General features: G+C 40.1%; 1 protein-coding gene across 14 annotated transcripts in view; it reads left to right on the plus strand.

Annotated features, from left to right (window-relative positions):
• Positions 1 to 13,682, plus strand: part of FOXP1 (forkhead box P1) — a 574,868-nt gene that overhangs the window by 555,657 nt on the left and 5,529 nt on the right. For all 14 annotated transcript variants that reach the window (XM_046667607.1, XM_046667598.1, XM_046667622.1 and 11 more), the window contains 3 exons: positions 2,234 to 2,355; positions 4,136 to 4,205; positions 8,867 to 9,033. In XM_046667607.1, the coding sequence (XP_046523563.1) occupies positions 2,234 to 2,355; positions 4,136 to 4,205; positions 8,867 to 9,033 (359 nt within the window). The remainder of the gene's footprint in view (positions 1 to 2,233; positions 2,356 to 4,135; positions 4,206 to 8,866; positions 9,034 to 13,682) is intronic.

Consider the following 13,682-nt stretch of genomic DNA (forward strand, 5'->3'; position numbering starts at 1 on the left):
AATAGCAAATGATCAAATTTAGAAATAATTACCAGTTGTGAGTATGATATTTAAGCTCAGATCTTTAGATTTAACTTTTTCATTTTTGCGAACTGCAGGAAAAAGTGCCATTAATATAAACAATCCGAGATGAAGTACTTATGACTCATAAATACATATAATTTTCTCTATGTGTCTTTATTTGTATCGTGATCTTAGACAAAAGATTAAATGCCCAGTTAAAGTTATGACTGAAAAGAGCTTGCTCATCTTTATGGGAAACTCTTGATTTCTAGCTTAGATATGTAGTATTTGAAAACAAAACGCAAGTTTTGACTTTTCATCTTTACTTACATGGTTGTATAGTTCAGACAGATCTACAGCAATCTTTTTTTCATATGTGGCTTCTTTACGTCTTTTCAGTTGTGTACATTTTGATGCTTACTTTAGAACCTTAGACAGTGATTAGGACGAGAAGAAATGTTGGTTTCTTTTCCAATTATGTCTCCTATATGTATACATGCTCTGGATTTTTTTAAGGAAATTTGAGTTTGTTTATTTATTTCAACCTCCTCAGTGTTGTTCTAGGAGATAACAGTAAACTCTTAGCATCCTTTTGCTATGCCTTTGTGCAATATAAAAAAGAAAATGCTTATTTAAAGACCAGACTGCAATTTATATGCAGAGAAATTTGTCCTATCTAGTATGATTATAACATGCCAAGTGTTTTCCAGAGATTTTTGTTTTGTTTTGTTTTTATGCAAACCTATCAAACCTGTTTGAATCAGGGGTGTCTTTTCATAGTGACCTGGGGGGTCTTGAAACTACCCCATGTATGTATGCTGGCATAGCTCAAAAGCTCCTTGAGAATTTCTCCTGTGGCTTCTCCTTGTGAGAAGTTCATCATGCCGGCCGTATAATAAAACTTGAGGTCTCATTATCTTCTGAGTATTCCATATTGGAAAAGAACAATCGTCATTGTCTAGCTGGACTCCTTACAGTAGAGTCACCAACAGTGGTTATCTGAAAATTGAAACACCTCTCCAAGTATCAAGATTTGCCACTTGGAAGGATAACTTAGAGAGGAAATACTGCAGGTGGTTGAAGGGGAGGGGTGCAAAATGTTTGACCAGTAGCAGCATTACCAGAATTGAGTGAAGGGCTTGCAAGGTATGTGAGGTATGGTCTCCACATCACCTTCTCATGCCTCACTTGTCACTTACTTATTCCCTGTAAGAACAAAGGTTTGAGTAAATGACGTGGGTCTCTTTGTAATAGCCTCATGTCTAATTTTGAGTCTGGATCAATAAGTTCAATCAGGACTAAAGAAACGAAGCCATGCTTGTTACTGTACCCAAAAAGAGTTGTGGATTTTCCTGAAACTCAAAGGAAAGATGAGATGTTAAAAGCTCTTCACACTTGAGTTGAGATCCTCCTTTTTGATAAATTATAGATGTCGAGGTTCTCAGCTTAGGAATGACCAGAAATGACTTTTAATCATAAGAAAGAAACATGTGTCTATAGAAACCATCAATTGCAGGAATATCGTCATTTTGCCATCGAGAGTTCTACTCATGTGCTCCTTTGGCATTTTCTCAGTTAATTAAGGTACTTGCCCATAGTAAGGGCCAGCTTTTATATGTATTTGGGACGGCAAGACATAGCTCAGTGATGGATCCTGATCCATTAGGGGTCATTTCGCACCCTGAACCTGTCAGCTACAGGAGGCGATACTCTCAATGGTAAAATCCAATTTAGATTTCTTCTAAATAAATCTGAGAAAACCCATAGAGAGTTTTAAAGCCAAAACTTCAAAGAACAAGAACAAAATGTCTTCATCTTTCATGGTTTAAAAAAAAAAAAAAACACCCTTTTTTTTATGGGAGATAAGTGTGTTTAAGAGGGACAGTTTTATGCTTTACGGGTTTATTTTGAAGTTCTATTAACACTATTTTCAGATTTCTACTGTGAAACCTATTTTGGGCTCCTATGCATATTAAAAAATATTTCTTCTGGTTAGCTGCGACCAGAAATTAGACCGAAATGCCAAAGTACAATTAATTCATAATTTTATTTTTTCATTTTTGCTTTTGGAAAAGGCACCCTTAACCACAAGAAGGTCATCCACGGGGGTGGTAGCCACAGCTCTTGGGGATGGTTTTATAAATGTGGACTGTTAGGCTGAATTTACTGCTGTTTTTAGAGTCTTTTCTTATAGAAAATGTAAATGTTCTCTCTTTTATACTTGCTGCAGAATGCAGTGCGTCATAATCTTAGTCTTCACAAGTGTTTTGTGCGAGTAGAAAACGTTAAAGGGGCAGTATGGACAGTGGATGAAGTAGAATTCCAAAAGCGAAGGCCACAAAAGATCAGTGGGTACGTCCGCCATGTTTGAACTTCTCAGCCTAGCTTGGATTGTGCTAACAAGTATAACGTAGAGGCTTTTGGCTGCTAGACGGTGTTAGACCAAAGAACCGGTTTCACGTTGTCTCAGTTAAGGGAAGCAAAAAAGCATTTCATCCCTCCTGTTTTGTATACCCACCAGTCCCCCTGCCCTGCTTGCGGTCTTTGTCGCATCACATGCTAGTAGCTTTTAGGTGGCAATGCATATTAACCCTCACAAACCATTTGCTTATGCTTATTGCATTTTATTTTCTTTTTCCTGTTCCCTGTATTGGATGTCTGTTCTGCCCCCAACCCCGTCTCCTTTTGTTGCCACTTCATCTCCTTTGCTGCTGCTCCTATCCCAGGGTGCCATTCGCACCAACCTCTCACTGCATAAGTGCTTTATCAGAGTAGAGGATGAGTTTGGGTCCTTTTGGACAGTTGATGATGAAGAGTTTAAACGTGGCCGCCATATTCAACGAGGCCGTCCTCGCAAATACTGCCCCGATGAAAACTTTGACGAGCTTGTCGCACAGTAAGAGCCTTTACTTGCTTTTGTTTTTTTTTTCTGCTGTTGCTTTGGCTTTGCATGGTTGACTCATCCCATGTAGTTTTGCATTTCACCCAGTAGCAGTGCCACGGCTTTCTGCAACGGAACTAAATTGTGTGATTTGTACATGTATTTCTCTCGTTTCTCTTTGGAACACCAGTGCCTTGAATAATGCTTTTTTGACGTCTTTGATGCAAATATTGTTTGTATTTTGATTCAGCAGCTTTCGGGGACCCTATAACTAAATACTTTTGTGTGACCAATAATTCCTCCAAGTAAAAAGGAAGCTTTTATTTAGAGTTAAAATGTGCATTTAATGGGGTAAATTTCTTCTTTTTGACTCTCCCAGTATAATAATATACACATAGTGAGATGAATGATTAAAATGCTCCAAGCATAGGAAAGAAATTGATAACAGCACATACACTTCCTTTGAAGGCCACTGATTAATGTAGGTAATTTCCTATTGGAAGCCACTCCTTTCCCTCGGTATCCCCTTCATGATTATTTAGTATTTTTACTCTTACTGGGCTAGAGATTTTCTTAAAACAGCATCTTGTCTCCGTTTGGTCAGTTAATGGACACAGCATCAAATATTCTCACATGCTTCCGGATTTGGCTGTGCGAGAAAGACCTCAGCCCAACCTCCCGCCTTACTTAGGAACGACCCTCCTCCAGCTTACCCTCCTCTCCATCTTCTTTTGGCAATAACCGTGCCTTACAGATCTTGGAGCCACCATGCTGTTCCTCCGACAGCCATTGCAGATTTCAAATCATGGAGAGGCTTAAGAGCCCAGATTCCTCTTCCTGACTCCCAGGAAACCCTGCTGTCAGCTCACTGACCTCCCCCAGCCCCCAGCCCAGTGCCCCAGAGCTTCTGCCTTCCTCTTGGAGCCAAGGCAGCGATGAAAAGTTTCCAGACAGGCCACTATTTTGTGATACAAAATTTATCAGTGGTGGGAGCGCCCAAGCCTCTTATTACTTAATTCAGAATTTTAAAGCCAGTTTCCTTGAATAGCAAAGTCTATCATACCCAGAAGTGTTCACACAGACCAACCCAATAGAGCCAGGGGATGTGGAAAAAACCTAACTTTTCTTTGGTTTTGTTACTGGGGGAAATTTCTGATTTGGAAGGATACCAGCAAGCTTAAAACAAAACTTAGCTAGGAACTCAGGGGTTGACTGTGTTTAACTTTGAGTTTTTATCTTTTTCTTATGCAGTAATCCTTCCCTTATTAAAAACATGCAGAGCAGCCACGCCTACTGCACACCTCTCAATGCAGCTTTACAGGTAAGATTAATGGCCGTCCCGAATATGCGGCAGGGGCACATGTCTCCCCCACTCATTTCAAAATATATTAGCCTCACTCTAATTAGATATTAAATTTTAATTCCGTTAAACTTTTTTCTTAAGTGCACAAAGCATCGTACTCCCTGGAGGCAAACACATCGGGCTGCTTCAGCATTAGCAGGATGCTTAGCATTTTGAATATTGTGGCAAAAAAATTAAAAGTTCACTTATTAATATTTATCAGCAGTATCATAATTTCCATCCTCTTATTTCAGAATTTCACTTGAGGCAAAAATACCACAAGTGTAATTACTCTAGCACAGCTATTAATGTGCTGGATGATAGGCCACTGTATCACATGACCTTCTATTGTTCACGGGTTTAAAGAGAAAGGAGAGCTTTTTATTTCTTCTTCTTCTTTTAAAGTCTGTTTTAGCATCTTTTCTTTTGTCTGGGGGCATTCCGGGTTTGGTTCCCTTTGTAAGAGTAAACTGTTTTTGTTTGAACGATAGAGGTGTTTAAGAAAACTCTAGGTTTCCAGCAGATTGCTCAAGATTACATAATACGTGCACAGTGTTTGTTACCTACTGACAAACCCAGCTCTTGTTACGTAACCGACGTTACTGGGGGATGAAGACACCGGTATTGAGCAGGATGAGCAGGAGTGAGGTTACCACCTAAATATGAATTCCTAGGGCAGCCCTGGCATCTAGTGAGCCTTTTGTTTATTGCGTTGCTCAATTATCAAACAGTAAAGTCATTTCATCAGTGCACGAGAAGATGCAGGACCACTTCATTAAACTACCTGGGGTAGTAGTAGGAGGGTCCAAGCCCCCACCAAGAGTTCATAGGTAGGCAGTGTCCTTTTGGCCAGTGGTCCTGTTTGATTTTGACCCTACCTGGATTGTTCTAGAAAACAGGCCAAAGGAATCTTGACAACCTTTAAATGATGATAGAGTCTCTAGACAGACCTGACATTTGTAAGCCAATGCCATCGCAGACCTTTATAGCATGTGTTCTTCTTGGGGGCTGTATCACCCACAAATTGGTGCTTAGATAGCACTATGTCTTGTGCCCCTCCCAAGGCCCCTAATACATAAGCACATATTAAAATTGCATGAGGGGAGTGCACAAATAGGAAATCAAAAGTCTAAATTAAAAAAGCTCCTAAGGGACAATAATGAAAAACTAGTTGAGATTCTCAGCATTACAAGAACAGGGTGGGGTGAAGAGGAGACGATGACAGGAGCCCTGGTTCCCGCTATTCATTAAACAAATATTCCTACTCTGCACCCTACAGAATCATTTCCCCAGCTCGCTCGGCAGAGGCTTAAGGCTCCCAAGGATGGATGATACGCCTTTTACACAGTTTCAGTTCAGAGGCAAATTCGCTAAACTTAGCTTTTCAGTAATTATATTTATTTATTTTTAGCCTGAACCAAATTTAATAGGAGGAACTACTCTCTGCGTTTCTTTTAATTACTTGTAGTTTACACAGTAACTTTAGAAAAGCAAATGAAAGCACGCTTAGATGCCGCCACTGTAAATACCATTCATTAGTAACTTATTTTCCCTGGAGTCTCATGAAGTGTGAATTTAAAGGCTGCTCTATCTGGAACAGTATTAAGATTACAAGCACATTTTACATTCATGAGGCGGAAAGGCAAAAACACCCCAGTAATCCTGCATCCTCTGGATTCCCTTAACTATGTGACTAATTTCAATTAGTATGCTTTATCATTACAGAACTGTTCATGCTTCATCTTTAAAGTATTTGTTTTTGGCATCCTCTGCACCCTTTCTTGTTTTCAGTGATGGACCAAAACTGTCCTGCGGTTTTCTAAGAACACTATATCCACAATGAAGGGAGGTTGAATAAATTGATCTGAACTCATGATCTGAGGAGTGGATCTCTTCCCTCTCCTCTGTGAGTTTGGATCCATGGTCAATAGACGGTCTCATAAGATAACTTTCTGCTGTGCAAATTAAATAAAGATTCTCCCAGCAGGCCCTCCTTGCCATTATTGCCCATTTCCATTTTTCAAGACAAGTAAAAATAATAGTGGAACAACATCTTAAAAAGATTACTAGAGCAACATAATGCATGATATACAATATATAAAATAGGACAGCAGAATCCACTACAGAAATAAAACATTGGACTTGAGACAGATTGCATTATGCTCTGAAAAAGTGAAGTAACTAAGGGTAACCGTAAAGCTTCATATTTATAGACTGCCTTTCCCCCAAGGATCTCAGAGTGGTTAATGTTCCAGAAGCAATGATACTTACGGACTTCTGCACCATTACTTAAGCACCTTCATTTTTTTGGCAGAGGTACCAGTTTGATATGAAACCACATACTGTGTACGAGACCACTTATATAATTAAATCCATTATAAAAACCATAACCCACCTGCTCCTAAGTGGGCATCAACTACATAAAAGAACTACTTTGTTAGGCATAAGCCGTTGGTGAAAATTTTTCTAACCTTGGGTGGGTTGCTTTGATCACTCACTCAACAAAGAATGTTCAAGAGGCTCTATTTTGTATCAGGCACCAGGTTCTCTTTGCAGCCCACTTGATCATTCTTTAAAGGGACAAGGCTGGTTTTCTTCATTGACATCTTTCTTGTCTGAGAACCGAGGCAGCATTGTAAGTGCTTGCCTTTGCCTTTGGATGCCTGCCGCCACTGTGGCTCTTGGGCCTCAGCCCGTGTTTTATGATCCGGTCCCAATCAGAAATGGCCTTGACCTAGAACAAATCATCCCAAGAAGGTTGTCCTGTCCATTGGGTGACCAGCTCATCCCAAAGAACACATTCTTAGAAACATTTCAATTTTGTCTTTACTTCTCAGTTTTTGACTTGAGAAGCTGCCAAAAATACCAAGCGAGAGATGGCCCCACTTTTACCACGTTCTGACTGTATAGTAGTGAAATGATGTTGTGAGAGCTGATCTTGTGGTCTTTCCAGTGAAAAGAGACTCAGATGATAGTTCTAGCAGAACCTCCATGGCTGAGAGAGGCATGACCACGGTGTTGTCTCACATAAAGGCAGTTAAGATGCTTGTCCAGCTGTAGTTTGCAAAAAAAAAGTTCTGGCAACTGTTCTTGCTTTTTGCTCTGCCAAAAAAAGGAAAAATGCTTTATTGCAATTACAAGAGATCTGTTGAAAAAAGTACTTGATGCAAATTATTTGACAAACTGTAGGAGAGTGAGGAATGCTGTTCATCAAAATGAGTTCACCACATTTGGAAATAAAAACAAGATTTTTTTTTTCCTACTCTTTAAAAGAAGGCAGTTATATAAATTCAGAAGTGGAGGGAAGGAAAAGCTGTGGGCTTACAGAGGCCGAGCCTTGAAATAGTACCTTAGCCAATGCTGTGTTCGGTGTGTATGGGTTTTCTAACACAGGGCTTGTATCTAGGAGGCATTTCTGGCTTTGGAGTTTGCACAGTGAGTGAGACCGCGATTGTCATAATAAGCAGATTCCCCACAGCCCAGCTTTGCACACGTTCTTTCTTCATTTTTTGGCTCTTCCTTTCACTCTCGGGCCAGGATTTCTAGAATAGTTTGGACTCCTGTATGACTGGCCAGTTGAAGTCACCATGCCAGATTGTCTTGTGATTGTACTTTTTCCTCATTAGGATGGAAAACCAGGCATAGTGTAGTCTGCAAGAGGACAGTTTTGATAAATCTTGGTCTAATTACAGCTGCCAGTTTTTGAAAGTCTGTCCTCCTTAATAAAATGAAAAGTCGCTGGGTCATAATCACTACCCAGATGAAACAATATGGATACTTTAGTCGAGTGATACATTTGACTGTTGTCTGCATTTCAGACTCAGTGGTCGTTTCATTCAGATGGAGTAGGATAGAAAGTGAACAGTATCCCGCTAGAGTTTAGAATTTTTTTTTTTCCCTTTCCACACTTTTTTGCTGACACTCATTTGGAATGACTTTGTCACCTTCGATATGGATATACTTAAGTACCCAAAAGAAATACGATTTTTTCTTTGGTCCTGAAATTCCGGTTGATTGGTCTGAGTCTGAAAGATTGCATGGTGATACTTTCCACCAGTTATCTCAGCCTACACTAAACAGATTCAGAAATCATTAAAACAGAAATGATGGGGGGAGATAAAAATTGATTCCAATTCTATAATCTCTTCCTTTTCTATAGGATCTAAGAGGTAAATGTTTATGGAAGTTCTCATAAGTTTGAGGTGTGCGGCCAGAATAATCGGATCAAATCTTTAATATCCAATACTGGAGTCATCAAAGTGGATAAAGAAATGAAAATTCCATTATGTATCCCTGTGATCTGAAAATATTCAGTTCTTCTTGAAAAAAGGCATCAGATATAAACCTCATATTAGATAGCCTTGTCTAAACCATGTGACTCTACTCAGCAGGGCTGAATTGAGTCCTGCCTCCTGACAGGTGCTTTGGTCCCCCCAGCTAGCTCTTTGAAACCAAGCTTGGGACATGTGTCATGGGTCTAACTTTTAAAGCAAAATCCTTCTACCCCTGTTAGAAACTTTGTTTGCCCAACCAGGCTACAATGAACTTGAACTGAAGATTATTGGATACACTCCCAATTGATAGCTTCCCTGTGTATGCATACCCTATGTCTTCATAAATTCTCTTTCGGTTGATGGCAGGCTTCGATGGCTGAGAATAGTATACCTCTATACACTACCGCTTCCATGGGAAATCCCACTCTGGGCAACTTAGCCAGCGCGATACGGGAAGAGCTGAACGGGGCGATGGAGCATACCAACAGCAACGAGAGCGACAGCAGTCCGGGCAGATCCCCTATGCAAGCCGTGTGAGTACTGTCCACCCAGAAGATCTTTGCTTTCAGGTCCTGGTCTGCCTATTTTATGTGCACACAAGCCCTTCTCCAGCCACTTTTTACACCTTCTCTGTAATTTCTGATTTCCTAGAACTCAGGTAGAAGGCTGTGCTTCTGGAAATGTTTAGCTCTCTTAGCACATAAAAGGACCATTTACTAACTTTCCCATAAAAGCACTCGGCTTCGTGCAGCCCTACAAGTGCACACGGCAATAAAATGGGTGACGTGTTTTCTTTTTTTCCTCTGCTTGGCATCTCAGTCCATTATTTAAGTCACATTACCTTTTCCTCCTAGAATTAGTCTGCCTTTCTCTGAAAAGTTTGTGGTTTGTTCAGCTTGCCGACACACTGAACCTAGCAGGGAGGAAAAGGGTGCTTGTTTACTTGGTGGTGTGATAAGCTTAACCGCGCACATGACACCGAAGCGTTATTACCAAGCATTAATGATAGCACAAATGAAAGGCGGCATGATTTATAGATTGCTCTTAAAATATCAAAAGGAAAATTAATAGGAGCATTATAGCAGCAGACGGCAGTATAATGAGCACACATATAACTGAATGAAGTGATGGGCGATGGTTGTCCATGCTGAATGTGAATGACACCAGCACCAGGCTAACCTCGGGAGAGGCAGTGATGCCCATGTTGGTGGGCGCGGGGAGGGACTGGGTATGACTATAACAGGTCCTTCTCTCCCGGGAGAAGTTTAAAACAGAAAGAAACCGCATTATCCCAAATGATTGAATTTGCCAGGGATGCTGTAGAATGACAGCCTCTCCCTTTTAGCAAGTGTCTGTAAAACTATTGCCCACCGTAAAGGAATAAACCAATCCAATGTTTGCCATACTGTCAGCTCCTAGGATAGGCGACTTGTCCACACAGTCTCTCTGAATTACTGACCAACGTCTCATTTTAAGATAATGTGAGTGATAGGAATGGAAAATACAACCTGCAGCAATTAGGAACAGAATGAATTGATACCTACTGACAATGGGAAAGAATGCTCTCAGCCAGGGTAATTGATGGGTTGTAGGGAATCTGAAATTTGATTATTTAGAATTTGAATTTCTTGCCCAAAGTGCTTTAAAAAGGATCTTTAAAGAGGGAAATAATCGTTTTTAATTTATACGAAGAATCTCTTAATATTTACTCCACATTTTAAGAATATGTCCCTCTTTCACACCAATAGCACCATATATCTTCCTTTCTAAAGCAACCTGATGTTTCCGACTTTATTCTAATCACACTTGTATTCATCTTTAAATCATTGTCATGACAGCAGTATTTACTCAGATATTAAGGAAGTTCAGAGCAAATGTAAATTGGTATATAAACTATTGCAAGAAATACACATTAGATCAAACATATCTGAAGTTATTGAATGGACGAGATAACTCTCTCTCATCATCTATACTAACTCCAAGGTTTAGTTGATGTATATTCCTATTATTTAGTACAAAGGATCACCAAAAAAAGAAAGAAAAAAAGAAAGATCTTGGGATGAAAACCTCAGGCAACAGTTTAGAGTGATGCTAATTTTGCTGTACAAGATAAAGTCACTCTAATTTGTTTGACAACTTCAGATTAATCCCAATATTACCAAAAAACCACCTTTTACAGCAGTCAGCATAATTTTTAACAAAATGAGTTTCAATTGCTTTTTTTAAAAAAAGAAACCTACCTAATGACATCAGAATGGATACTGTTGCTCAACTCTCACAGGTTTACGCTGTTTGCGAAACATAATGATATGTCAGTAGCAGATTCCCTGTGCTTGCTGTCTGTGTCATAGACCGTTACTCTTTTTGACTCCATATTTCCATTAAGCGAATTCTGTAATGACATAGTTTTCATTCTTGTCCAATATGCATGACCCTGCTATGATGCAAATTGTTTCTTAACTCTTCTGATCTATTGGAATAAATCAAGCCTTAAACTTTACAGCACAGCTTAAAGGACCTTGTTAGTACGGCAGCCCAGCTAATATCCAGTGTGAAAACAGAACTCTTCATTCTTACCCTTTCTGTGACACTCATATACCACTACATTTTGTTTCTCTTTTGAAACGCTAGAAAGCAGTCACATAATTATGTCTTTGGGGCATTGTACTTTGTACTTTTATCCTGATAGGAGCTAAAGGAGCTGCGAAGCAAAATACTCCATGCTGTGCACACACCCTCGGAACACAATGCCTTTAAACACTAGTCAGCTTGAGTTAAAAACTCTTGTGCTCCTAGAGTGGCTAAACAAAGGAATTACTCAGATGTAAGAAGGGAAATGTGTGGTTTTGCCCAGTTATTCATTGGTAGCCCTTTAGGAAGTAGGAGTCGGAGAGAAAGGTGGGGCGGTGCGGGGGATCGCTGGAGAAGCAGCTGCATCGCGCGTCTCCAGTTTCTGGGAGACACATGGGTGTATGTGAAGCATAGTATCTTCCATAGTTTGCATCTTACCTGAAATGTACCTTGCATAGAAATCCATTCTCTTTTATTCTGAAGCTCTGCATGCCTGTGTTACTGCATTTGCCACCCTCAGGGGGATCTGCTGGTATCAGGAAGTGCGGCAAAGCTGGATTTCATTTCTCTGGTGTTTTAAGAAGCCTTAATATCTGAGCTGCTTGTGTTGACAGGTTGTCACACAGTAGATCTCGTCGGTTAACATTTGTTGGGGACCCACTCTGCGTTAGGCACTGGGATTGAGTCAGCATGCATGACAGGTCATTACCTGTGTTTGGCGATGGCACATAATCTTGTTGAAGTTTGGCTGCAAATTTCAGGGCAAAACAAAATATTCTCTAATGTGAATTGTGTTTTGTGGGGGGCTTACACGTCTCCGAGTCTTTTTTTGCCTAGCAAAACATTTGTCAAAGTCTAAAATTATAAAGCAAGAACTTCCCTAAGACTGTTTGAGTCCTTCTAAGTCCTCCCTCCTGCCCATAGCCTTATATCAGCTCCTGTCATCAAATTGAGGTTTGTAAACCTGAAAAGATTAATCAATCTGATAGTTTAAAAAAGTGAACGTAGGAAAATAGTGATCAGAGAAACTACATATGAACTTCAATACATGGCTGAGTAAAACACAGACACGTTCCTACCAATTAACATTGCTAGAACCGTGTGATCACTGAAGAGGGCATAACTTATGACGTGAGAGTTTTGAATCGTGAAAATATGAAACTGAAACACGAAGAAATGTTTACCATTGTCACTAATCCAAGAAACACAGTTGAGTGATCTGAGCTTCCTTATACCTGCTAAGCAATAGAATATTTTTAAAAAGTAATGCTTCGTGCTGATGAGGTTGAGTCTAAATTGATATGGCCCCTCTGGAAATTAATATCGCAATAAATCCTAAGAACCATAAAGATGTTTTGGCCTTTGCTCTAACAATTTCTTTCTTACAAATTTATCCTAAGGAGGTAAATCAGCAGAAGTAGAAAGATTAATGGATAAAAATGGTCACTGTATTACACAAAGAGCAAAAGAGGGGGTGAGGAAGAAAAAGACAGTCACAAAATGCCCGGTATTAAGGGACTAACTCGTCAACACAGTGGAATCTCTTATAGCCGTAAAAGTTATGACCGTAAAGCTAGCAAAACAAACCACCATAGTCCTGCTGTTTACCTGTAAAAATATGACCTCAAGTGGAAGAGCAGAGGCACAAACAAAAAAGCCTGCTGTAATTAGGGTTTACGGGTGACTTTTTTTTTTAAGGAATAATCATCAATACACTTGTTTCTTCCCAAAAGAACATAGAGGAGGGACCCTACCAAGGCTGACTCACAGGCATACGATAGATGCAGTTGCGCATGATCCCATGCATAGAAGTTTTAACACTCTGCCGTTTCCATCTCAAAACCCTTACTAATATTTGAACCACATTTTCACTTTGCACTGGGCTCCACAGATTACCTAGCCAGTCCTGGGTACTGTAGAAACACAGGCAAATGGGACCATTGAAAAAGTAAAAATAGATGGAGCGCACCAGTAAAATGTACTATAATGCAACTTCGGTATATTTCATTTTGCAAATAGTTTTGAAGAATACGGGCACGATTTTTTAAAAGCAATTTATCCTGACATCTACCCCCAAACGCTGTGTGGGCTGTGCTAATTTTAGAGTCAATTGGTCTTCTGAAGGTTCCCGTCGTCAAGGGCAGTCCAGAGCACTCCTCTGTTTGTTTTTAAATGGTTCAAGTGGCCTTTGGGGTTTGCATACAACATCAATTATTTAGGAAGCCAGCCATCCCCAGTACCACCTCTTATTACTAATACTTGATAACGTCAATTAAAAAAATCCTCCCTTCTGCAGCCTGTCCCAGCGATGGGACCCTTTTAACTTGAATGGTTCTTTTACATATCAAAAGCCCAGCAACAGAAAGTAATTTGTATTTGCAAAGGATCCGTTGTAAATATGATTTACGAACAACATTTCTCAATTGTTATCAGAGTGGTTTCATGTGATCCCCCCCGCGGTCCCCTTTGGGTGAACCGTGCACTGGTCCATAATGAGAAAGTTGGCAGATCTCATCGCTGCCGCGCGCGTCCCGGTGGCCGCTACCAGCCAGGCTTCATGTTTTGCCTTGTTTACAGCTGACAGCGTTATTATTCTGATTGGGGCTCTGCT

This window comes from Equus quagga, chromosome 1, assembly GCF_021613505.1.
Source record: "Equus quagga isolate Etosha38 chromosome 1, UCLA_HA_Equagga_1.0, whole genome shotgun sequence".
In the NCBI taxonomy this organism is placed as follows: Eukaryota; Metazoa; Chordata; class Mammalia; order Perissodactyla; family Equidae; genus Equus; species Equus quagga.